The sequence below is a fragment of the Arthrobotrys flagrans genome, assembly GCF_004000055.1.
Source record: "Arthrobotrys flagrans strain CBS H-5679 chromosome Unknown unitig_0, whole genome shotgun sequence".
In the NCBI taxonomy this organism is placed as follows: domain Eukaryota; kingdom Fungi; phylum Ascomycota; class Orbiliomycetes; order Orbiliales; family Orbiliaceae; genus Arthrobotrys; species Arthrobotrys flagrans.
Window position 1 is genome coordinate 1,813,234 of NW_027137550.1, and position 23,726 is coordinate 1,836,959.

The 23,726-nt window shown below is 46.9% G+C and overlaps 7 protein-coding genes across 7 annotated transcripts; 6 read left to right on the forward strand and 1 right to left on the reverse strand.

Moving 5' to 3' along the window:
* Window positions 1-145: 145 nt before the first annotated feature.
* On the forward strand, window positions 146-1,300 carry DFL_003629 (uncharacterized protein; the record flags this gene model as incomplete). Its single annotated transcript, XM_067632593.1, has 1 exon — window positions 146-1,300. The coding sequence occupies one exon, from the start codon at window positions 146-148 to the stop codon at window positions 1,298-1,300; it is 1,155 nt and encodes a 384-aa protein (XP_067490847.1).
* An 877-nt stretch (window positions 1,301-2,177) lies between these two features.
* DFL_003630 (uncharacterized protein) lies at window positions 2,178-3,086 on the forward strand (the record flags this gene model as incomplete). Its single annotated transcript, XM_067632595.1, has 1 exon — window positions 2,178-3,086. One exon carries the CDS (start codon window positions 2,178-2,180, stop codon window positions 3,084-3,086), a length of 909 nt encoding a protein of 302 aa, XP_067490848.1.
* A 1,269-nt stretch (window positions 3,087-4,355) lies between these two features.
* Window positions 4,356-4,750, forward strand: DFL_003631 (uncharacterized protein; the record flags this gene model as incomplete). The annotated part of the gene is made up of 2 exons (XM_067632596.1): window positions 4,356-4,403; window positions 4,472-4,750. 2 exons carry the CDS (start codon window positions 4,356-4,358, stop codon window positions 4,748-4,750), a joined length of 327 nt encoding a protein of 108 aa, XP_067490849.1.
* Window positions 4,751-6,950: 2,200 nt separating this feature from the next.
* Window positions 6,951-8,382, forward strand: DFL_003632 (uncharacterized protein; the record flags this gene model as incomplete). Its single annotated transcript, XM_067632597.1, has 5 exons — window positions 6,951-7,065; window positions 7,134-7,253; window positions 7,324-7,427; window positions 7,487-8,058; window positions 8,124-8,382. 5 exons carry the CDS (start codon window positions 6,951-6,953, stop codon window positions 8,380-8,382), a joined length of 1,170 nt encoding a protein of 389 aa, XP_067490850.1.
* A 610-nt stretch (window positions 8,383-8,992) lies between these two features.
* On the forward strand, window positions 8,993-13,183 carry DFL_003633 (uncharacterized protein; the record flags this gene model as incomplete). The annotated part of the gene is made up of 4 exons (XM_067632598.1): window positions 8,993-9,461; window positions 9,551-12,618; window positions 12,684-13,054; window positions 13,138-13,183. The coding sequence occupies 4 exons, from the start codon at window positions 8,993-8,995 to the stop codon at window positions 13,181-13,183; spliced, it is 3,954 nt and encodes a 1,317-aa protein (XP_067490851.1).
* A 1,518-nt stretch (window positions 13,184-14,701) lies between these two features.
* Window positions 14,702-15,770, forward strand: DFL_003634 (uncharacterized protein; the record flags this gene model as incomplete). The annotated part of the gene is made up of 6 exons (XM_067632599.1): window positions 14,702-14,731; window positions 14,820-14,991; window positions 15,128-15,223; window positions 15,320-15,604; window positions 15,654-15,661; window positions 15,738-15,770. 6 exons carry the CDS (start codon window positions 14,702-14,704, stop codon window positions 15,768-15,770), a joined length of 624 nt encoding a protein of 207 aa, XP_067490852.1.
* Window positions 15,771-18,051: 2,281 nt separating this feature from the next.
* DFL_003635 (uncharacterized protein) lies at window positions 18,052-21,324 on the reverse strand (the record flags this gene model as incomplete). Its single annotated transcript, XM_067632600.1, has 4 exons — window positions 18,052-18,473; window positions 18,553-20,730; window positions 20,786-21,149; window positions 21,211-21,324. The coding sequence occupies 4 exons, from the start codon at window positions 21,322-21,324 to the stop codon at window positions 18,052-18,054; spliced, it is 3,078 nt and encodes a 1,025-aa protein (XP_067490853.1).
* Window positions 21,325-23,726: the final 2,402 nt, after the last annotated feature.

Sequence of the window (23,726 nt, forward strand, 5' to 3'; positions counted from 1 at the left end):
TCGTTGTGTATGAGATCAGAATTGTGTTGTCGACGCTAATGCTTGTGTCACAGCTCAACCTCAAATTCTTCTCTCCAAGAATCTACATCTTCCTGGGAACGAGACTATACATCTTCCACCTCGAACGAGTAAATCGGTTTCAAAAATGGCACCATCTCAGCAGCCATTACCTGCACTGCCAGATGCACTTATCTCCACCCTATCTTCCATAACCTTAGCCATACAGCTCATCAATACCCCATCATCCGATGTATCGACAACTGTCGCTGCCTCTCAAAACTATGCTGCCGTCCCACTCTACACCTTCCTCGCAGACTTTGCGAACCTCGTTAAAGCGCATGCTACAAAGCTTGGATTGATATCGAACCCACCAATAGCCGTCTCAACATATCCTGCCATTGCCCGAATTCTTGTCGATCTTAAAGAGAACATCCCGGCCGCATCTTCGGCTCCACATATTGCGAGTAAAGAACGATATGGGTCGATTACACATGATGCCGTAGTAAGCGGCATGGTAGATCTATTGAAGGGGATCGAAGAGATGCTACAGGCTATTCAAAGCAATATCTCCGAAGGAAGTTCGGCAGACTCGACAAAATCGCCTTATACGTCGACAGGACAGATATGGTTCTCGGCGGACAATCTTCTCGCCATATCACAGAAACATCTCATAGGGCTAGTCGAATCGAAGTTACACTCTCACGCGGATATGTTGAATGATTGTATAGCAGAGTTTAAGGGATGGGTTACGGACGCCGCTGAGGAACTTAACGGCGAGGACTCTGGTTTCGATGAGGATGAAAGTCAGAGTAGCAGTATACACGCAGATCTCGGGGCGGATGACGACGATTTCTTTGGGATAGAAGGGAGAGAAAAGCCGAAAGTTACCAAAGAGGTATTGGCTATAGCTGAGACAACACAGAAGAAGCTTAAACTGACAAGCATATTGTACACCGCTGTTATGAAGAGACGAGTCAAGGATCCAGCGACGAGATTAGGTGGGGTTTTTAGCACGAAAGCCAAGGGAACCGAGGGTGGGAAAGAATATTCGGTGGAAAAGGAAAGGAATATTGACAGACTCGAAAGAATCGTGGAGACTAGCAAGAATCTGGTAGAGAAGGCCGACGATCTAGCTGCAGGGTTCTACGACGGGGATAGTATCGATGAGATCGCGGAACTACGCAGTGAATTCGTGGAGACTGCAGCTGACTTGGCGAAAGCTTGTCAATTGGGAGGCGAAGGAACTGAGGATGCACCAAGCGCATGGTTTGGAAAGTTTCTAGATAATGTGAAAGTATAGGGGAACATCCTGTATATCGTTGTATGCATATATGGTGCTATCGTAATGCAAGGATTACGAGAATAGATCTGATGATATATCAATTCGGATTCGGAGCCTAAAATGACTAGGCGAATCGCTGACACTAGTATATTTTTATAGTACTGATTAACACCGAGTCTACGCCAGGACTTAAGCATATGAACTCAGAGAAAAACTTATACAGTTAGGGCCGCGAAAGAATTGGTCTCCGAGCCCCTTTGCCGACAGCGGTTGGTGCCAAACTGTTTGAGTCCCTGATTACAAATGCCTAGTAGCGGAACCAGTAATGGCGCCAGATGCCGCCATCCTTGGATCACATTTTCTCACCCGAAATCCACGTGCGGGTCCCATACACCACAACAACGCAGGATTTCGCAGGCGGACGGTAACGTGACAGCCGAAACCACGGCCTTCCCGTAGTTCCGCAGCGCTACGACCCAACCTAATCTGGTGCAATTGAACCTAAGCAGATTGCTGTGAATTTGTCAGATATGTCGTGATAGTTTTGTATCTCTAAGAAATTACCAATCTATGCTATTCCAGTTCAACATCGGGTGGACGCCCGGACACAGACACGTACGACGCACGACGCCTACGTTGGCCTCAAATTAACTTAGGTTCAAGATACGATGCATGCGGGATATCGCGAGTGGATATGGCTACTGGAGTTTATAAAAGGGAACGGATCTCCCTCATCGTCGAAATTCAATTCCACCATCATCAGATTTCAAGATATCTACTACTACTACCACCAGCTCCAAAGTCTATAGCCTCAAAGCAGAGATCCGATATACAACAATCCTCCCGTCGAATACATTTTTAATTATATTGTATTAAAAAACATATATCAATCACAATGGCAATCAAGAACGTTCTCCTCATCGGCGGCTCTGGCAATGTCGGCGCCCCAATTCTAGCTGCCATCACCGCAGAGCCTTCCCTCAATGTCACAGTCCTTACCCGTGAGGACTCTAAATCCACATTCCCAGCTGGTACCGTCGTAAAGAAAGCCGACTACAAGTCCCACGAGTCTTTGGTCGCGGCATTCAAGGGTCACGACACCATTGTTTCTAACGTTGCTACCCTCGCTGCCGTTGACCAATTGCCATTCCTTGAAGCAGCGGTCGAAGCCGGTGTCACTCGCTTCTACCCTACCGAATATGGTTCTGTCGCCTCTAGTGACAGTGATATTGTTGAAGAATTCTGGAACCGTGTCGGTTTCCACGGAAAGCTCGAGGTTTATCTTCGTCTCAAGGAACTCGCTGACGCCGGGAAGATTGAATACACCCTCATCACCACCGGCCCATTCTTCGACTGGGGTCTTCAATTCGGCTTCGTCGGTCTAAACCTCAAGGAAAGAAAAGCTACAATCTTTGGTAGCGGAACTCAAGTTATTGCGGTCTCAAACTTGTCACACATTGCAAATGCCGTGGTGTGGACTTTGACACATCCAGAGGAGAGCAAGAACAAGACCATTCGCTTCTGGTCCTATAAAGTCACGCAGCCTCAGCTTGTTGCCGAAGCTGAAAAGATCACTGGAACAAAGTGGGAAGTTGAGCACATTCCTGTTGAGGATCATATTAAGACTGCAGAGGAAGCTATTAAGGCTGGTAATCCTTATGCTGGGTACCAGGTTCTGCAAGGATTGATCTTTGATGAGCAGGACAAGTATGGAAGCAATTATAAGGTTAATGACATCCCGTTCGAAGATGATAGGAAGTTGGAGGATGTCATTACTGAGTCTTTGAAGCCATTTCTTTCTTAATTGAGGCTTAAAATGAAAGGTTTGTGTCTTGATCTCTCTTTGTGTCTTTGTAGTTTATAGCTTGAGCAAGCAAATTTAAGTTAGTCAACATGATTGAATTCAATTGAATATCTCGGAAACAATACAGCATGAAACACACGTTTCAAAAGTATCTAGGCGCTAATAGCTTATTTAACTCGTCTTTGGGCCCTTCCTCTTGATTTCAATCGATCCCGTAATAGTAATACAATCTAACCTCAAAATCTACTTATGCAGATTGAGCAGCGATTAAATTTACAGTTAACAAAATTCCATGCCACGAGGTCTATTTCCGCATGTTTGATGAGGCATATGGAGTTCGAGGGGGATTCTTTCCTTCCGAGGACAATTCTGACTTCCATACATCCCGCGTGGGAATGTGTGATTTCTAGTAGTTGAATATTTTATATTGCTTGCCAAATATATGATATCGAATGAACTTCAAGGGAACCTCACGAAGCGTTCTCGATAATAGTTTTGTTGACACACTTGAAACTTCGCAACGGAACTAACTCGGTCTTTCGTATTTGCCCATCTTGCGGGGCTCCTGATCTCATCTGTATCCGCATTGGAGGTTGGGGTGGAGGTCCTAGATGAAGAAACAAACCAACCACTCAGTCTTCCTCTTCTCCAAGGTAAAATACACCTATACACCAACCTATTCTAAGTCTTCACTAGTTCTCTTTTCTAAGACCCGTTTTTCTTTTGCGTAGTCTGCCGACCACCGGATTCCGACCCTTCTTGGGGCCCCATCGTAATTAATCCACTCGTTAATATTTGTAAGACAATGGGTCCTGGAATAACAGCGGGCGTGGGTATAGAATCGGACTGGAAAGCGCGTACCTCCTTCCGAAGGCCGGAGGGTGATTCGCCTTGTTGTCCTAGTCCTTCATGAGGCAGAGGTTATAGAGGAGCTACCACCTGAACGGATAGCCCGAAATCCCAACCCGAGCCGGTGATCTCAGTAGAGGAGGAAGTTGCAGTTGAGGAGGATATTATTCCAGCGCAACAAAACATTATACAATCATACCTACCCGGCCAAAGACCTGAACATCCGAGTAAAGGCTCGGGGTGGGGCGTTCAATTTTGAGCACGTTCGGTTTTGGAGAGGCTAAAAAGACTGGAGAAGTTAGATTGGAAGGATCTAAAGAAGACGTCTGTTATGAAGACCCTACAAAGATCAAAGGATGGTGTCCTAAATATTCAATCAGCCATCTGCAGGGACCCAAATTAACAAGGACGTTGTCAAAGATGAACCTTCGACGTCGAAATCTCGCTGGGGTGGCTTTCGGGGTAAGGGTAAGGATAAAGGACCCGAAGAGGTCATTCAACCGCGACCTGTTACTCATGCTCGAAAACCTATCAAGGATGTGAGCACAAAGAGCTGGGTGGGAAAAGGAACAGGACAGGTTAAAGTCTTTGTTACGACGTCTTCCCGCAATAACATCTTGTCCGCAAAGGTTGATAAAGATTATCCATTGGCTAAGCCTGCACCCGTACCTGACACTGTGATTGATAATATTCCAGTTAGTGTTCAGGAGAGTGAAGAAGAGGATGATGGAGAAATTGATATTCTTCGTCAGAGTTCGGCTTATGGAAGGAATCCATTTGGCGATAACGGTGGGCCTGGAAACGATGTTCTCTAATCTTATGCATACTCAGGTACCTATGTAAAATTCTAAAAATTATATCTTGGTTCTAGCTAGGATAGCTGTTACAGAATTTACGGTATTAGAAAGATATTTCCCTTTATATCATACAAGATATTCCGAGGCGTAGACCCAAAGCTTGCGAAGAGCGGCTGCAAAGAAGTTCACAAGACGTCCCCTCATGCATGGCAATCATTAAACTAGCCAAAGGGGGAATTAATTGGCATTATAATAATATCTTATAATCGCTCATCAACTGCCGGAAGAAAAGGATTCCCGAATAATCTGAAGCCGTGGCCGCCACGCCCCCTATTATAACATTATCGACGCCATGCTAGAACTTCTATTGCTTCAACTCTATATTTCAACTACGAAGCCTTGTGAATCGGTAAGTGACCTAAAGATGAGCGATCTAATATTAAGATAGTAACACTATATAGATGTTAGACCTGCCTTAAAAGGCTCGAAGTCAAAGGTGTCGATATGATCTAGTTCAGCAAGATCCAGAGTTTTGGTGTTTTACCACTCTTACTCTTCCTAAGAACGCTATATGTATCAGCCGTCATTATCGATGCCATAGTTAGTGAAGTTGATGAGGCGTGGCAAGAGAATAATGACGAGGGTTTACGACGTAAGGATCCCAACCAGGAATCTATATTGATATGTATGGAATATCTTCATATGGTGCAGGGAAGCAATGACTAATTGTGTTTGGAACCGAGTATAGTATGTCGACCGCCACCGGAGGAACCTTGTCTTGGTGTATATGCTATTGATCCGAAAGCCATCCCCTGTGAAGCTAATGAGGGAAGTCCAAATTGGATAATCCGCGAATCTGACTGGGGACAGTTCTTCAAATCGAAGGTCCGGGACCGGCAGAAAAAGAAACGGCTTATGCTATTTCAAATACTGATTCTAAGGAGGACTATACTTGACATTCGGGCCTAGTCTTAGCTTGGCGGCATCCGACCCAAGCAAGATACAATTATCTTCTACTTGTATTTGTGAATTAATACGGACTAATGCGTCGGATTTGGCAAATAGCTTGTTGAAAGGTTTGGGAATAACACCAATTATGAAACTTTGGCACCAGACATCCTGCTTCAAATGGGAGACACCCTTCGTTTCTGGAACCCGAAAGTACCTAACGGGTTTCAGCAATTATAGCGAGAATACCCTTGACTATACTATCTAAGAATTGAGGGCTAATGGTAAGAAAATCGAGTAGTGCACCGGATCAAGGGCAGTCCCCGGAGGTTCAATCGGTTGAGGCCGCTTTTAGATAATGAAGGCAGTTCAGAGGAATATGCTGTCGAACTAGCCAAAGTGCGAAAGGAATATCCAGCTGCTGAATACCTTCGATCACCACAACAACAACAGCGAATGGATCTGCCACAAATACCATCCTTAGCTGAATTAACGCTCAGGAAATCCATGAAGAAAAATTCACCCATTCAAGAAATTGTCGTACAGTTTGAAGAGTCCAAATCAGTAAGAATCCATCTCTTGCAAATTGGTCCGGTTGCTTTTATAACTCTAGAACTCTCGAAATGCTAATTCTTTCGAGCAGCAAGATGGAGACGACGACGTTAGACGACCGGTTGAGATAGAAAGGTCTTCAAGGTCGAGCCATAGTGCAAATTCAAAGAAAGTGGGGGGGAAGGCTCTCGACGGTGGCTTACATGAAAGAGAAAGATGAGACAGTATACCAGACGGCGTTTGGTGACGAAGAGTACGATTATGGTGAGGAAGAACGGCTGGGCGATATCATTGAAGAAATCAATATCGCGAACCAGGCTGTATCAAACGATCAGTCGGGCACTGGGATCGTGAATCCGGAGCAGCTTCCACCGGGTGATCAATCGAACACTTGAGTGCAGCAGATATATTTTGAACAAGTAGCAGAGTATATAAAGCAATAACTAGTTCTCGGTATATTAACACTATCTGAAGTCAACTTAGAATGTAATGGTAAAAGAGAGGACTTCCAGGTTAGAATGCAAATGCTAGCCTCGAATTCCTGTGTTGAGACTGTTGTAAGTTTTCCACCTAGATTGTTAAGCGAGCTTTAGACGCAGCAAGCTTGGCTCCAAAGCTCCCACGCCTTCGTCAGCTCTCCAACTACCCACATCCGCATCACGCTACGACATCCGCATCATACAATCACATCTCGATACCTCCCATCACATATACCATCATGGCTCTTGATAGCTACTACCAGAATAAGATCGAAAGCGTGAAGCTCGAGATTATACATTCAACGGCTGTCCTACGGCGGTTGGAAGCGACGCGGAATGACCTCAACTCGAAAGGTGCGTCACGATGCACCTCAGCATCCTGAAGCTATCAACATGGGCTTACAAGGTTGTTTTTTATATAGTACGATTACTGCGAGAGGAGTTGACATTGCTGCAACAACATGGATCATATGTTGGTGAAGTCGTGAAGGTTATGGGAACGAAGAGGGTCCTCGTAAAGGTCCATCCAGAGGGCAAATACGGTACGACACAACACCGATATTCACATAATATCCGGCTTCAAAAAAAAACTGATATAAAGCAACGGGGCAGTTGTCGATATTGCCGATGGAGTCGAAATCGCGAAACTTACACCCGGTAAACGCGTAGCATTGCTACATGAGAACTACCGATTAGAGAGGATATTGCCTAGCTCCGTTGGTCTCCCTATGTCGGCGGTCGCCAGAACATCCTGTGCTAACGTGTTTTATTACAGGTGGATCCTCTCGTCTCCCTCATGATGGTCGAAAAGGTTCCTGATAGTACCTACGATATGATTGGTGGTCTAGACCAGCAAATCAAAGAAATCAAGGAAGTTATCGAATTGGGCCTCAAGCATCCGGAACTCTTCGAATCCCTCGGTATCGCCCAACCAAAGGGTGTTTTGCTCTACGGACCTCCTGGAACTGGTAAAACGTTGCTCGCCCGTGCCGTCGCCCATCATACCGACTGCAAGTTTATTAGAGTCTCTGGTTCCGAATTGGTACAGAAGTACATCGGTGAAGGTTCAAGAATGGTTAGAGAATTGTTCGTTATGGCGAGAGAGCATGCGCCTAGTATCATTTTCATGGACGAGATCGATTCCATTGGGTCTTCAAGAGTGGAGGGTTCAAGTGGTGGTGACTCTGAGGTCCAGAGAACCATGTTGGAGCTGCTGAATCAGTTGGACGGCTTTGAACCGACAAAGAACATCAAAGTTATCATGGCAACCAATCGGTTGGACATCCTTGACCCCGCATTGTTGAGGCCTGGAAGAATTGACAGGAAGATTGAATTCCCCCCACCCACGTGAGTATTCTTGTTGGGAAAGATTGGCTCCTTTTAACACAATGCTTACAATTGGCCGATTTTAGTGTTGAGGCGAGAGCGGACATTCTCCGTATCCACTCTCGTTCCATGAATTTGACTCGTGGAATTGATTTGAAGAAGATTGCAGAGAAGATGAATGGTTGTTCGGGTGCTGAGCTCAAGGGTGTCTGTACAGAGGCAGGCATGTATGCCCTCCGTGAGCGAAGAATACACGTTACCCAGGAGGATTTCGATCTTGCGACATCTAAGATTCTGAATAGACATGACGATAAGGCCACCAGCTTGGCCAAGCTATGGAAGTAAAAATTCGTCAAAGAGGTGGGGTTATATCTGTGCCGGTGGCATGTACTTGTACATAGGCAAATCATTTGTGGCGATAGCAATAAATAATACCAGCCTTATCCTTAGAACTGTAGTAAACAATGTGGCGCGTTCATGCAGTCATCTATGGCTGCACTCGATGTATGCCGAAGCCCTGGAGCTGGTTCGGCACGGGCGCACTGCAAGGTGTTCATTTCGGCCTAATTCAGCCTGCCCGGTACCCAAATCTTGGCCGGGAAGGCCCCTTGAGGAGACGAAAGCTCCACGCAATCGTAGAGCATTCAGCCTCATCTCCAAGGGTTGTAATAATAGTAATCCTTCGGATTCAAATCTCTCCAGTTTGCAAAGGGAATTAAAATTTCCCCTTTTATTATCTTTTCTCTCAAAGATCAGCTTCTGCCCGCGTCAGTTTTAACACTCCGCCTTGGATCCATCGCGGGCAATTAAACCGCCCGCCCCAATAGCTGCGATAACTCTCACTCTCATTCGTCCGGCTCGCTTTCTCTATTCGTATCCCCGTTTATCGCCCATTCAATATCCTAGCCATCACGAGTTTAGTGGCAGGTCAAACTCGTAGACCCTCCTTTCAACCATGTTCGCCAGGCTGAAGAACTTCGCCGATTCTCTCGAAGAATCCGCGCGAACGGCCGGCCAGCGCAACCTCGCATCACCACCACCGTCGACTCTCCAACGGACACCTAGTAGTTCTCGGCGCGACGGGCTTCACGATCGATCATCTTCGAGACCCAGGAATACAGTCTCATCGCTTAAAGAGCGGGAGCGGGATCCGGCGGATTTCGAAGCAGACTTCTCGAGCGATGGGGGAGGAATCTCTCGAACCGGGACACCGGCTCCTCCAACGAGTGGTGGCGGCGGTGGTGGTGGTACTGGCGGGGCGGGAGATGAGAAGCGGGAGGGTGAAACCGGTGATGGTGGTACAGAGAAGAAGGATGCAAGTGGAGCAGCAGGGGCCAGCAATGGAACCATAAATCTGGCGGATTTGCCGTCCGAAGTCAGACTGAAGCTCCGAAAACTCGAGAAGATTGAGAACAAGTATACCGGTACGACTTACCTACTTTTTGAGGGTTTGAGTTTGGGGGGTTACCGTTCCCTATTAAAAGAAAACATGCTGATTACCATGAGGAAACAGAGCTGCTCCGATCGTATCGCATCACACATGCCAAAGTCCAATTGATCGATCCCTTCGAAAAGGTCCTCCGTGAGACGACGCCCTGCACTTCTATCTCCGACCCCGCGGCATTCACCGAGTATCTTAACAACTTATCGTTACGGTCTGACATGACGATGGAGGAATTCAAACGCGTCTCGAAGGAACTGGCTGAGACGAAGAAGGAGCTGGATAAGCACAAGAAGGAGTCTGAGGATAGAGCAAAGGAAATTGAGGCATTGAAACTACGGGTTAAGGAGCTGGAGGGGAAGACAGAGACGAATGGAGCCTCTGCCGTTACAAGCCCTACTGTTACAAGCCCGGTCAATGGTCCCTCTACCGCAAAGAATAGCATCGATCTCGCCGAGAAGGTCAAGTCTCCCGGAGCAGCTTCCATCTTATCGATATCATCCCTCAAACCAACCCCAGAGGCTCCTGCGGAATTCTTTTCATATGAAGACGAACAAGACCGCCTTGCTGTATTGGTCAAGGAGCAGGAAACCGAGATTTCTACATTGAAGGTTTCACTGGATACCGCTAAAACGGCCGCTAAGGTCGCCGAAGAAGCGGCACAAGTATTCCAAAAGAATGTAGAAGACTCGCAGCGGGAACTCGAGGGTATGAGAGAGACAATGATGGCTAAGGACAGTGAGATCAAGAGGTTGATTGATGAGAGTGGAAAGCTGGAGAAGGAGCTTGGAGGATTGAAGGAAGAGCTCACAAAGGCTCAGGGAGCTAGCAAGGCTGCTGAAAAGAAGGAAGATTCCGTTGACGCTGGTCTCCTTGAGAAACTGGAGAAAGAGAAGGAGGCCTTGACTACGGAGCGAGATAATCTTCAAAGCAGTCTAAAGACTGCGGAAGAGGAACTTGCAAAGGCGAAATCCGAGTATGAGGAGAAGAGTGAAGCTCTTCGCGGGGAACACAAGAAGGACTTGGAGACATCGGAAGCAAGTCTCCAAGAACTCAAGGCTGCAAAGGAGAAGGAAATCGAGGAGCTCGAGAGCAAGATAGAGGAACTTGAAGGAGAGACCTTGATGCTCAAAGCGGTTTCTGATGAACTCCGCGGCGTTAGAGATGCCAAAGTCAAGATCGAGAAGCTCCACAAAGAATCGGAATCCCGGCTGGAAGACCTTGAGTCGAGAGTCGACAAAGCCAAGAAGGAGAAGCTCGCCCTTGAGTCCAAGGTATCGGTACTGGAAGATCGATTGTTGGAAAGTGATCGCAAAGTAAAGGATCTCACGGCCGCGAAACCTCCAGCTGACGCTAAACCGACCGAATCGAAACCAACAAGCAAGTCTCAGGATACATTGGCTGTTCCGGACAAGGGACTTACAGCCTCTCAGAAGCGCAATCGCAGCAGGAGGAATAAGAAAAAACGTGAAACTACCGCTTTGACAGACAAAACCTTCAAGCCCGATGACGAGGAGGACGAGGAGGCATCGAAGGATGGCACCGAAGACAAGTCTCAGGATGTGGCTACTCCTACATCACCACGACCAGACGAAGACGAGGTGTCGGCCACGGATCTCATTATTTCAAATCTGCGACTTGAAATCACGGCTCTCAGGAAAGAGCTGGAGGAGCAGGAAACCCGGAGCGCAAAACTCCGTGCTGAGGCTACACGAGCAGCTGACCGCCTCCAGGAATTCGAGGTTCTCCAGGAATCTTTTCTCACTATCAGCGAGGAGTGTGTCGAGGCTAAGGATAAGATTCAGGACCTGATCCAAGAAAAGAAGGCTCTTGAAGCTAGCAAACGCACATTAGAGCAAGAGTTGACCAAACTGACTACGGAGATGGAGAAAGTCACAGCAGATAGCAAGAAGATCCAGGAGTCACACGGAGCCGTGCAGGAAGAGTTGACCAAGATCAAGGACGAAGCTAGCTCATTAAGCGGCAAGCTCGGTGAACTCACAAAGGAATTTGAAAATCACAAGGCCTCTAGTGACAAGGTATCGGAAGAAGCTAACGCCAAGTATGACGCCCTAAACAAAGAATTTGAAACTGCAAAGGCACAAGTCGAGTCTACGAAGGCGGAATTATCTATCGCTCAGCAGCTTGCCGCCACCAGGTTCAAGGATTTAACCGAGAGGAAAGCGATTTTGGAGAAGATGCAGGTCGAAATCAACAGTCAGAAGTCAGAGCTTTCGAAGCTTTCCGCTACTAATGGGGATCTTAGTCAAAAGCTCACTACCTTTAAACGACTAGAGAAGGCCGAATCCGACCTAAAGTCTGAAGTCGATAACTTGAAACGCCGACTCTCGGATCGCGAGAATGAGCTTGACAACATTAGAGAGAAGGCCCGAGTGGAAGTTAGGAATGAGACGACCAGGAGGGCTAAGGCGGAAGATTCCGTAAAAACACTACAGAAAGAACTTCGTGTTTGTGAAGAGGATAGAAAAGAAGCTCAAGAGCTTGTAGAATCACTATCGAGGGATTTGAAAAAGGCGCAAGAAGAAGTGTCTACTCTTCGACCCAAACTGCTTACATTCGAACGAGAGGTTCAGAAGTTGAGGTCGGAGCGGGACGGATTCCAAGAGGAAATCGATCTCAAGACGGCCCAGCATTCATCCGCCCAAAGCTTGATGTCGTCTTTGCGAGACCAGACATCCGAACTTGCTACGCAAATGAAGGAACTGAAGGAGAAGAATGAGAGTATGGAGGAGGAACTAGCAGAGGCCCAGAAACTTCTTAGCGAGCGTAGTCGCGAAGCTGAAACCATGAGACGCTTGCTTAGGGATGTCGAAACCAGGCAAGATGCAAGAATTAGGGAGATGAAGGAGAGAATGGATCAAGCTATCGACGAAAGAGACAAGGCGGAAGAGGAAGCAGCCACTGTTAGCAAGCGAAAGATGAGAGAACTAGAAGAAATCAAAGACAAGCTCCGAGAAGCCGAAAAGGCCCTTAAGCGAGTCCAGGAGGAGAAAGCAGATGCAGAGAAGGAAAGGAATGGGTTGAAGAGCGGCAAGGAGAGAGCGGAAGAGGCTCTTCAAAATGCAACCAAGGAGTTCGAGGAAACGAAGAAGGCGATGCTTAATATGCGGGATGCCTTGGTATGTATCGATTTGGTGGTTATTTGCGAAAATGGAATGCACACGCTGATATTCTTTTTTTCCAGGACGAAACCGAGAAACAAATGCGAGATTTCGACAAGCAGAAAGGCGATCTACGAAAACAGACCGAAGACGTACAACTGAAATACGACAAGCTCCAGAAAGCCTATAGAATCGCAACAGACGAACTCCGTATGATCCAGAATGCGAAGACGAGGTCCGATGATAGTCCTCGTCCGTCCTCTCGTCAATCCTTGGATAAAGCAATGTCACCAACAAGAAGAGGTTCTGCTACACCTTCAATGGACGGAAGTAGTCTTGACAGCATTAATGTCGACTACATCAAGAATATTGTTCTGCAGAGCCTGGAGGTGAAGAACAAGAAGATGCAGATGCAGATGCTGCCGGTTTTGAAAATGTTGCTAAAATTTGACGAGTAAGACAATCACCCAATCCCCACACTTCATCATAGTATCAATCACCAAAGTATTGTATGCTAATTGAACTTTGCGATTATAGGAAGGACGAGCAACGATGGCTAACCATCGTGAGCTCCATCAAATAAACAAATGATGATTGTTAGAGAGACGACAACATATTAACGGGTTTGTATTGATTTGTATGTTTTTCTGTTTCCGGCCCAATCGCAAGTGTCAAGGCGTTATATATTGTTTCTTGTATATCAATGGTGATTTTCCACGTCGCAAAAAAAAAAAAAGGTGGGATGGGGCATTTTTTTGGCGATTAGAAACCCGATTAACTTAACTTCGTTCAACATTTACGACAGAACATTACAGCAATTGATGATGATTATGATGCTTTCTCCTTCTCCCCTTCTTCTCTCTTCTTATTTTTCATAGCAGGCAGTTCGAGGTGATAATATTAATATCTAATCCCTAATGTATATAAGTACAGTAGCAACCGCAAAGATAACATGCATTGCAACATTGCCATTATTGCCATCCCTACCGCCGTGTGTTTGGCATAGAGTCCACGTGGACTGGTTACGAGTTTAACTTGCGCCCGGTTTTCGAATTTCCCCGTTTAAACGTTGTCTCCAGCGGCGGAGTAAACAGGATCACTATGACGATGACGACGATATAAAGCATATGAACAATCAGAGAGAAAAACTTAGGAATAACATTCATTCTGTTAGTATGCTTCACAAAAATGACGATCGTTTGAAGCCTGAAAGCGGACGGTTCGGGATTTCGATGTAAAAGAAAGCATGCAACAGGGAATGGCTTCTGTGGTGGCTCCTGCATTTTGGCCTTAGCTAACGTTAGCGGTAAAGTGCCGCACGATGACGGGAAACTTCCTGTAAGGCCCCTCAACGTTGAAGCATATGTATGTGCATGCAAGTACTTAAGCAAGAAGTACTTAAGGATAAGTATGGAAATAGTGTTAAAAAGGGGTCCTTGAGAGCAGGGCCTTTCCTGTCATTTGCATGTCGCGATTAGCTGCGAAGCTGAAACGAAACGCCATCTAGCGTAATTGATAGCTAGCCTTAGTGTTCCAGAGACTGCAGTTCGACGAGGAGGGATATTCTAGCCTACTCGAGAAGCAAGCCATCTGGATTTTTTTTTTGGATTTTTGCAAGCCCCTTCTTGGCTGCAGCAGCTGTTACATACCTACTTGCTCGCATACATATCGGTCAGTCTTCCTTAGTTATCCTGTTGAAGCCATATAGTTAGGTACTTACCTAGTCTTGTGGTTGCTGCTTAAAAGGTGGCGGTTGTCCAGCAAGTTGAACCCGAACCATTCAAAACAACACAGCTCAGAACCGACACCTTTTCGACACCTCATCACTGCCAACCAAACCAACCGGCCACTGCCAACCTGCCAGCCAACCATTCCCTCCATCCATCCCATCTCCGTCACACACATTCTCTCACTCGCTCTTCCTCCATCATCACCATCACCATCACCATCATATCATCACAACCATTATCAAGAGCATACAACCTACATAACAGCTCACAGTAGACCCTGCAAAGGCTGCAAACACGTTCCTACAATCTCCCTCTCTTTGTAATTCTAAAAAAGCTCTATTTGGCCTTGACCAGCCATCGGTGCTATCGCAATGGCGGGTTCCCGTAACTACGATTTCCTGGTATGTCGTATAATACCTGCCTGCCATGATCGCGTATTTTAGTAGCTGTTCCGATAGCTAATATCCACTCTCTTGCTCTGCTCGGTAGATAAAACTCCTCCTCATCGGTGACTCTGGGGTTGGAAAGTCATGCTGTCTGCTGAGATTCAGTGAAGACTCCTTCACCCCTTCTTTCATCACAACCATCGGAATCGACTTCAAGATCCGAACTATCGATCTAGATGGCAAGAGAATCAAGCTCCAAATATGGGACACAGCTGGTACGTTTACCGTTTGAACCGCCCCGACACCACATGCTCGCCTCGTCGGAAATCAGCTCAGAGCGGCAGAATCCGGTGGCGTTTAAACCACCAAAACTGGTCGACTAACAACAGTCTCCTTTGCTTCTCTCTACAGGCCAGGAACGTTTCCGAACTATCACAACCGCGTATTACAGAGGTGCTATGGGAATCCTATTAGTCTACGATGTCACCGACGAACGGTCGTTCAACAGTACGTCCATTTCCCCTCCCAGCCTCCCCCGGGCTGCTACTGCTGCACTTCTGGCAGAATCCTAAATCGCTGACGTCGCCTGATTACGTAACACAGACATTCAAACATGGTTCCAAAACGTCGAGCAGCATGCGACAGAAGGCGTTAACAAGATCCTAATTGGAAATAAATGCGACTGGGAGGAGAAACGTGTCGTTTCGACAGAGAGAGGCCAGGCCCTGGCCAACGAGCTTGGAATCCCATTCATGGAAGTTTCCGCTAAGGCTAATATTAATGTCGAAGAAGCCTTCCTTTTGCTGGCTCGCGATATCAAGAAGAGAATCATGGATTCGTCTTCCGGAGAGAAGAACCAACAGGGAGTTGTCAACGTCAACGAGACGAGTAGCGCTGCCGGTGGAAAGTGCTGCTAAACGGAATACCCGTGATAAAGAGGTGCATGTACGGCCTTACCTAACAGCAGAATGCTGCAACTCGATGTATAGCGGAGGCCTCACGCATTCTTTACTATGCATAGACCATTCCTACATACCCTCTTGCGTCCCTCTGAAGGACTTTCCCACCAAAGACAAGATGAACCATTGGTCTACCGACACGTCTTTAATTTGCATAATGCCGAATACCCCATAATCTACTACATTTTATAATACCGACGACGGATACGGACGAGAAGAGGTGGGCAAGAAACGGAACAAAAATGTGAAGGAGTTCTTTGGAGTTTTTCTTCTTCTTCTTGTGAGCTAAAAGGAAATCAATATTTTCCCCAGACTTCCCCAATGTTCGCATTACGTCGTGCTTTCTGGCTCCTTTTCTCTCTTGTGCTTTTTTTTAAATTAATCATCATCTGGTTTTTGTTTATTTCTGATACAGCCGGACGATATAAACGTTGTATCTATGCTTTCATCTGCCACACTATTGTCTGTTTCTCTCCACCCCCCTTGATGGTCCGTTATTCCCTTTGCAGGATATTTTTTTGTGAATCGGTTCCTTCCATTTGCTTTCTCTTCTACTATCCCTGTATTATTGGATCAGCTCTTGTTCCTAGTCGCTGCTCTGATTTCTTTTTATCACGATCTTGTTGGCTCTATATGATGTGTATGCCATTTTCGCTATACCGCCCTTGTCTGTACTATCAAATGCGAGATTGCTTCCTCTCTTCTCCAGGACGACGGTCCACACGACAGTTGTTAATTTTTATGCGTGACGTCGACGTCGGCTTCAGTAACTCGGTTCGGGTCAAAGATATGTTAATACGGCTTCTACATGCGCGGATTGTCTCAGGACAAGGTGTCAAAACATCCTTCCCATGGATCGGGAGACTAGATCGAAAGTTCGATGTTGGTGTTATTCAATACCGAATGCGAGTTCGCACAGCAAGGAAGCATCCTCCCGGCCGACTCAACATGTTGGTTGTGTCATCTAATCTAAACACCCCTTCTGTTATAAAGGAACAGAAACTTCTTCACCCAGCAAGGGAAAAAAAAGCCCAACATCCAGGCAGCTCTTCTACCCACGATTCACGGAAACATCCGCCCCGTTCGAGCAAGTCCTGTGTACGGGCCGGGAACGAATATCCCGACGTTTCCTTCACAGGCAACTCGACCCCCTACCTCGTTTCGGAACCCACGGTATCCGTTGATACACTCGGGAACCACAACGTTTGTAAGGGATTTCGTTGTCGGTGTACAGAAAGCTCGTGTTACGGGGGGGCAATCCCAACGGGGCGTGTCTGGAGGGTTGTACAAGCTGCTTGCTCCTGCTACATCAACCTTTTTGGCGGGAATGGGTGGTGATGCTGCCAAAAGGGAGTTTGGCGGATGGGACAGAAAGTTCCGGGGCGAATTATGGCGCGTGCAATGTTGAAGGGATCTGTTAGGTTTACGGCGAGACGGTGACTCTGGGTTTTAAGGGTTCTTTTTTGTGATCTGGGCTACATTGACGCCGCTTTGAATTTAGGGTTTTAGTGCCAACCTCGGAATTGAAGCAGGAATACTATCACTATCAACAATATCCGTCACATCTACGAGTGATGCCGATGGCGGTTTTCATCTGGATGTGGAGATCCGATGTTGAGGGGTGTGGCTTTGGTATTGACGGATATGAAGAGGCGGTTAATGGTTGGATCTCTATATTCTTGATTCCTGCCATGGAATCTTTTCATAGGGATGGAGTCTTGGGTGATTTATATATATGCCTTACCGTAGCAAGCTGTTTTCTACCTCATATGGAACATGTCGTACCTGGAGCCATGATCCCGCCACTATGCTACATCTGGGATACCATCTGTCTTGGAACTCCATTCCATGGACGACAAATGACGCTTCTGCCGCTGCAGGACGATGAACCGATGTCATCTTTTACTTGTCGAAATTTTGAGGCCTCGGGCAATCGAGGCGATGGAGAGAAGGGAGGTGATGAAGATGGATTTGAAAGGAGGGGGTCGTTGTGGAAGCAAGGAACGAGATTGTTCATGTTGCCTTGCAGTGCTTTACGGACCGATCCAGAGTTATCTCATAAACCGAATGCTACCGCGAAAATCTAAAATATGACTTTTGTGGTTGCTAGTACGAGCACTCCTATAGAATCGAGAACATGGGATGATTTGCTCCAATATTAGTAGCGCCACCAATACTGAAGGTCTAAATTTGAAGAACAGCGGCTTTATATTGCGAAAATGAAAAGAGTTCGAATTAACTGGCATAGATGCGGTTATATTTGCCCGAGTACCTAGGTATCTGCCCGCAAATCAACTAATATAATAGTACAAATGCCTATACAATCCCCATCTTACACGCGTAGAAAGTAGGTAGACGAATCAACCATGGTACCTTCTATCGACTACTCCTCAAGAACCCCAACACTCCCCCACAGTACCCTACCAACTCCGAAACCCTCCCAGCCTCCTGCTTCATCTCCTCTCTATATTCCTGCAACGCTTCTTTAACCGTCGGTTTCTCGTCTCTCAACTCTACCATTTCGTCGTCATCGCTATCCTCTTCGGCTTCGGCTTCACTGTCCTCGGCCTTCGCTAGCTCTTCTTCTTCTTTAGCTACGGTTTCTCCGTGGATTTTGAGAAAGACCCTCATCCACGTCAATACGAGTTCGTAGTCCTTTCGGCTTCGTAGACGCTGCGTCAGGGCTTCGACGAAGGATATTAGTTCGAAGTATGGCGGAGAGGAGGTATCCAGCGTCCGGATTTCGAGGTCTGTTGTCGATGGTGGTAGAGTTTTCATGTGCTCGATGAAGGCGGTGTCTATATAAAAGTAAAAAGGCTTGGTTAGTATCATGTCATTTGTAGATTTTGAGAAGAGAGGGGGGAATTTTGGACTTACAGTCTCCATCTTCACTTCCTTCCCTCAAGAACTTTGTGAAACTTCTTTCAAATTCGACATCACCGCTCTTAACTCTACTCAGCTCTGCCTTTTCAATCGCCCTTCTCGATGCCTCTGCAACGCTAAGATCTAGACCGTTGTCCGTATCCTGGTTTGCATCGTCTGGGGTAATAAGATTTGCAGCACTATCTTTCGAGCTTGCCAAGCTACCCAAGAAGAATGGTGCCTTCTCGGGTTTCTTGATCGGATCGGTAGGTCTGTTTCGAGCCTTTATGTGCTCTAAGTTTAAGAGGTTCATCCACCGGTTCTTTGGTAATAAACTCATAGTGAGCATTCGATCCGAAAGCTGCGCAACGGTGGTGTATTGTCCATCAAGTTCTTCTTCTTCGGTATCCTGTGCGAATGCAGATTCCACAAGTCCTGTACCGCCTTCTCCTGTCGATGATGGACCCGTAAGTTTTCGAATATCGTCTTCGGATATGCGACGGGTAGGAACATGTGTAAACACAGTCTTGTTGGTATAAATACCGATACCCACGCTATCGATGGACGCTGTAGCTAAGAAATTTCCATCCGGAGAGAATGAAATCGAGTTGATGACACTTTGGGTCTTGAAACCGTCGATGAGGTGGCCGGTTGGTAAATCCCAGACCCTAATTGTCGAGTCCATGCTTGATGCGATGAGCCAGCGGGAGTCGTTGGAGAAGCAAATATCAGAGATACGGCCCCCGCAACCCCATAGCTCACGCACCACTTTTCCGGTTTCGATATCCACAACCCGGATACCCAGGTCGTCGCAGGATATAGCGATCAAACCCGACGATCGGTGGATTCTGAGTGCCGTACACGCAGTCCCTTCTGTAAACGATATCTGATGCTGAAGAAGCCCGGATTTGAATTCCCAGAATTTGACGAAGCCGTCTAAACCGCAGGAGATCAGGACATTGTTCACAGAGTCGACTGCTAATCCTGTTACTGCGCCGGCGTGTTTCCAGCCTGCCCGACTTCCCTGTCCATTCTTCCTCGCTGCGATTTGCGCCTTTGTCGCGCGGGCAGGGAATCTAGCCCTGTGGATCCCGCTTTGTAAGTTATAAGAATCGATAGCACCCTTTGCACTTCCCACGATACCGAAGGTACCGCATGGGCTGATGGCTACGCTCTTAACCTCCCCTCCATCTCCAGTGGGCAAAGTCCACCTTCCGACCTTCCGTCTAGTCCAAGACCATGATCTTGCAAATGCCTCCTCCCTTCCGCCGGTAAGTACACCTTCCCAACCGAGTTCGTTAGACCCCCATTCCGCGCCGGAGCCGTCCCGGTTACCCTCCACCGCAATACAAGTTATGATCGCACCCTTCAACAGCGATACGTCGGCGATCCTGTCGTACATGCCGGATTTCTTTAATTTATTCATCGTGCTCTCCATGCTTCCTTGTGACAGTTCGGTAGACTGTGCGTCTGATCGAAGGGAAAAGCCCCATAATGAACGATCGAGGGAAGCAGAAAGTATAAAGTGAGTGCTGGGGTGGAACATGATCGTATTCGGTGCCAATGCATGGCCACCCCGCTGCCTTAGTATCCGAGGTAGGACGGTAGTTGGAGTGTCGAACACCCAGAGCTTGATAGCGTTATCGCCGCCGGATGTTACAAGGACGTTTTGACCGGGGAGGAAGATAGCCTTTGAAATTCCGCCGGTTGCGGATGAATGGACACCTCGCATGATTCCGATTGCTTTGCGAGATTTGAGCGACCAGAGGGTTATGTTGCCGTTAGATGATGCTGAGGCAAGCATATCAGAGGGCGATGGGGGGTCAGAAGACGACTTTAGCGGGGGTGGTACCAGGTCCGAACGGAAGGATAAGGAGGTCACAGGAGCTGAGGATGAGAGTTGGAAGAGTGATGTATCCGTCTGGATGTTGTGGAGGTTTATTATCCCGGAGGAGAAACCCATTGCGACGATGGAGTGGTGGGTGGATAGGGACAATGATGTGAGATGTCCAATATCTGTGCCATTGGGTGTCTTTGGTGGTAGAATGGAATAGACGAGCTTGCCGCTTCTGATGTTCCAGATCTCTACAGAGCCGTCCGAGGTGCCTATACATATTTTATTCAGGAAGGTCGGTGGGTGGACGATGTTGACGATATCAGATCCGCCGAATAATTCGATTGTCGTGTAGAGTTCTATTTCACTCGTTAGACGTCAATGTCATTTGATATCGTGAGAGCTGGTACGTACCTCTCGACCCAATGTTCCAAACACCAACGCTCTTAGGTCCAATGATGCCAACAAGCCAGTCACCGAAGCCGAAGATGTCCTTGATTCCGGTCCTACCCTTCTTAACCTCATCCATCTGCATCTCGCCTTTCTTCTTTCCTCTTTCGAATATCCATATTCCCGTTCGAAAGCCGACATATATTTCCTTCCCACGGGCGTATATTGAGGTGACCTCAGATGGAGTCTGAGGGCTTGTGACAAAGAGAAGGTTGAGTCTTCGGATGTCATATGTGGATACAGAGCGGCCTGTGGATGTGGATAGTTGGAAGGTTGCGGAATGTTGGAGGAGGGCGAATGGAGTGGAAGTCGTGACATGGCCGAGAGACTATATTACCGTCAATTAGTAAAATATCTTTCTTTGTTAAGAAGTTTTTGTATATACTGACTCTGAACGGAGCGAATATTCGAGATGATGACTTTTGCGACTGTTGTGAAGTACTTGACTTTGCGACCTCAAGACGGGCTCTTTTGGCCGGTGGATTGGAGACGTCCGGACTCATAATGACGGTACGGTATAATACGATTACTACTATCTAGAACCTGGAATCATTGAAGGATCGGTCGTCGGAGTTGGAACGAAAGATAGTAGAAGGTCCCAACCACTTGTCGCGGGTCCTTACAAAAAATTAAAAATTTTGTTTGCAGCTCGATGGCCCTGCAGGTTTCTTGTTCGGCGCGACAGCCAATCAAAACATGGTGTTGTGCTGGTGTTGTGCCAAGGAACAAACGGTTTTATAATCACATGACCATACCCATCGGCATTATCCCTTGTGTCCTTGAGGGATGCGATATTCTTATGTAATATGCAGATGCCCTAGACGGGTGGATTTGAAACTCTACTGACTGATAGCTTGACTTCGGATAAAGTTATTTGACACTGCAGGTAACCAAAGAAGCTAGCGTTTTAGTATACTTCCTGAACACCACCTTGTAATAGCACACCGATTGGAGTACTCGGCTGTTACAGGTAAGTGTCCTGCTTAGCAAGAATGCAATCGTTAGACATCCTGTCGACGTGTCAGTACCCTATTCTTCGCCTCGTCTCGTTAAATTCCCAACAACATTTGCCTATGCTACGGAGGCTATGCAAACTCGAGAGCTCGAGAGAGGGATCATACTCGATATCATCCGGAATTGGAAAGTTGTCGTGTGCGAGTTTTCTGTGCGAGGTTCTGCACCTTTCAAAGCTTCATTATTGGTTGTTATATTGTTGCTTACAGGGAAGAGCAGCGACCACGAGCCAAACTATGATGAAATTGAACGTTTTGAACACCCAGGCACCCTGTTAAACAAAAAGAAAAAGGAATGGAGTTCCCCTCCAACCGTGTGTGGGGACAGGTCGGATGTACCTGAACCTCTGTTGGAATTAATGTTCGTGTATCGCGGGGCTTATGGAATTCCGGTCAATTAGGCGAGAGGGTGGAGATGCGTCCTACATGATGTTGCTTGCCTTCAACCTGGCTGCCTTGACCGTTGTTAAAAACTTGACCAGTCTTATAAAAGAGATGCTCTCTCTTGAAGGGAGGAGTACAGAGCAAGTAAACTAGAAAGTATATGGCTATAAGTATAAGTATAAGTATAAGTATTAGTCCTGCAGCTTTGAAGTCTCACGACCTCTTTCCCCTTTCCACCACTCCTATATAATATATTTCCCCGGATCGCGGTTTCAAAAGTCGCACAGCAGTGATATAATATATCTCTTATTACACGTCTTGCTGTGCGACCTTGATGCACTGCAATCGAAATCAATATAATCCAGAACATCCGCCAACGTCCGACCACCCTCGCGTGAGCCAGGCAAATCAAACGACGTCAGCCATCGTCTCAAGAAATTAATTGAGCTCACTCATTGACATTCAGCTCTCGAAGGGGGGCCGACAGTCATTGATATTACCCCCAACAAAAACACCACTTCACCATATGCATACCACAATCTCCGGCTGTTTCCGACGAATGACTTGATCGAAGATATTATAAGAATTTATTCTCGAAGACCCAATACACCGTATATACGCAGTACATCGATTCGTGCGGACAGAAACGCATATTTATACATAGCTGGTGGAGACCATCTGAAATATCAACCCCCCGGTCAAGCGGTTCCTCGTTCCCCAGGATCTCAGTACCAATTCGGCAAGGTGTCGAGTGCTCAAAATTTCAAGAGTTCCCTTGACCGCTCAGCCCAGCTCAGGATACGATAACCACTCTCGAACAGGGAAGCTCTGAAGGCAAAAGGAAGGAAAAAAAAAAAAAAAAAAAGGAAAGGAAGAAAGAAAGGACGGCGCTCTTATAGATTGCTTATACATCACCCACTCAGAAGAAGCATCCCAAGCTTGCTTGATAAGGAGAAGGAAGGAAGGAAGGAAGGCAAAATCAATTGAAGGAAATAAACAAATATGAAAAAATGAAAACCTCCTCCAAACATGCATCAATTCTTCCCTGAATCTTGATTTTTTATATCTCGATACTTCTTAGTCGGTATAGACTTCGCCCGTGCACCAACTATCACGAGCTCCACTTTGCAGGCTGCTTGCAGACGGAATCGACGATTAATTGGGACGAGACCAGCACTTCGAATCCCGACCTAGCCAGAACCCGGATGCACATGCTCGCGACCAGAGACATACAGACACCCACGCACATACGCATACACACCACTGGGATCACGGTAGAGAGAAAGAAACAGAGACGAAGAAACATCCCTTCCTTCCGGCTCCACACCAACAAACCGTCTATACTAGCAGGGGCCAGCATCCTTCATCCCAGGCCTACATACTTAACCTTACCTTACCAAATCCCTACTATTTGCCATAGGCACAGCACTAGCTCGATCGAACTGGACACGGATCTCTGGTTTTTGTGACCAACTGCAACTCCAATTGAGCATCTGCAAAGTCCTTTT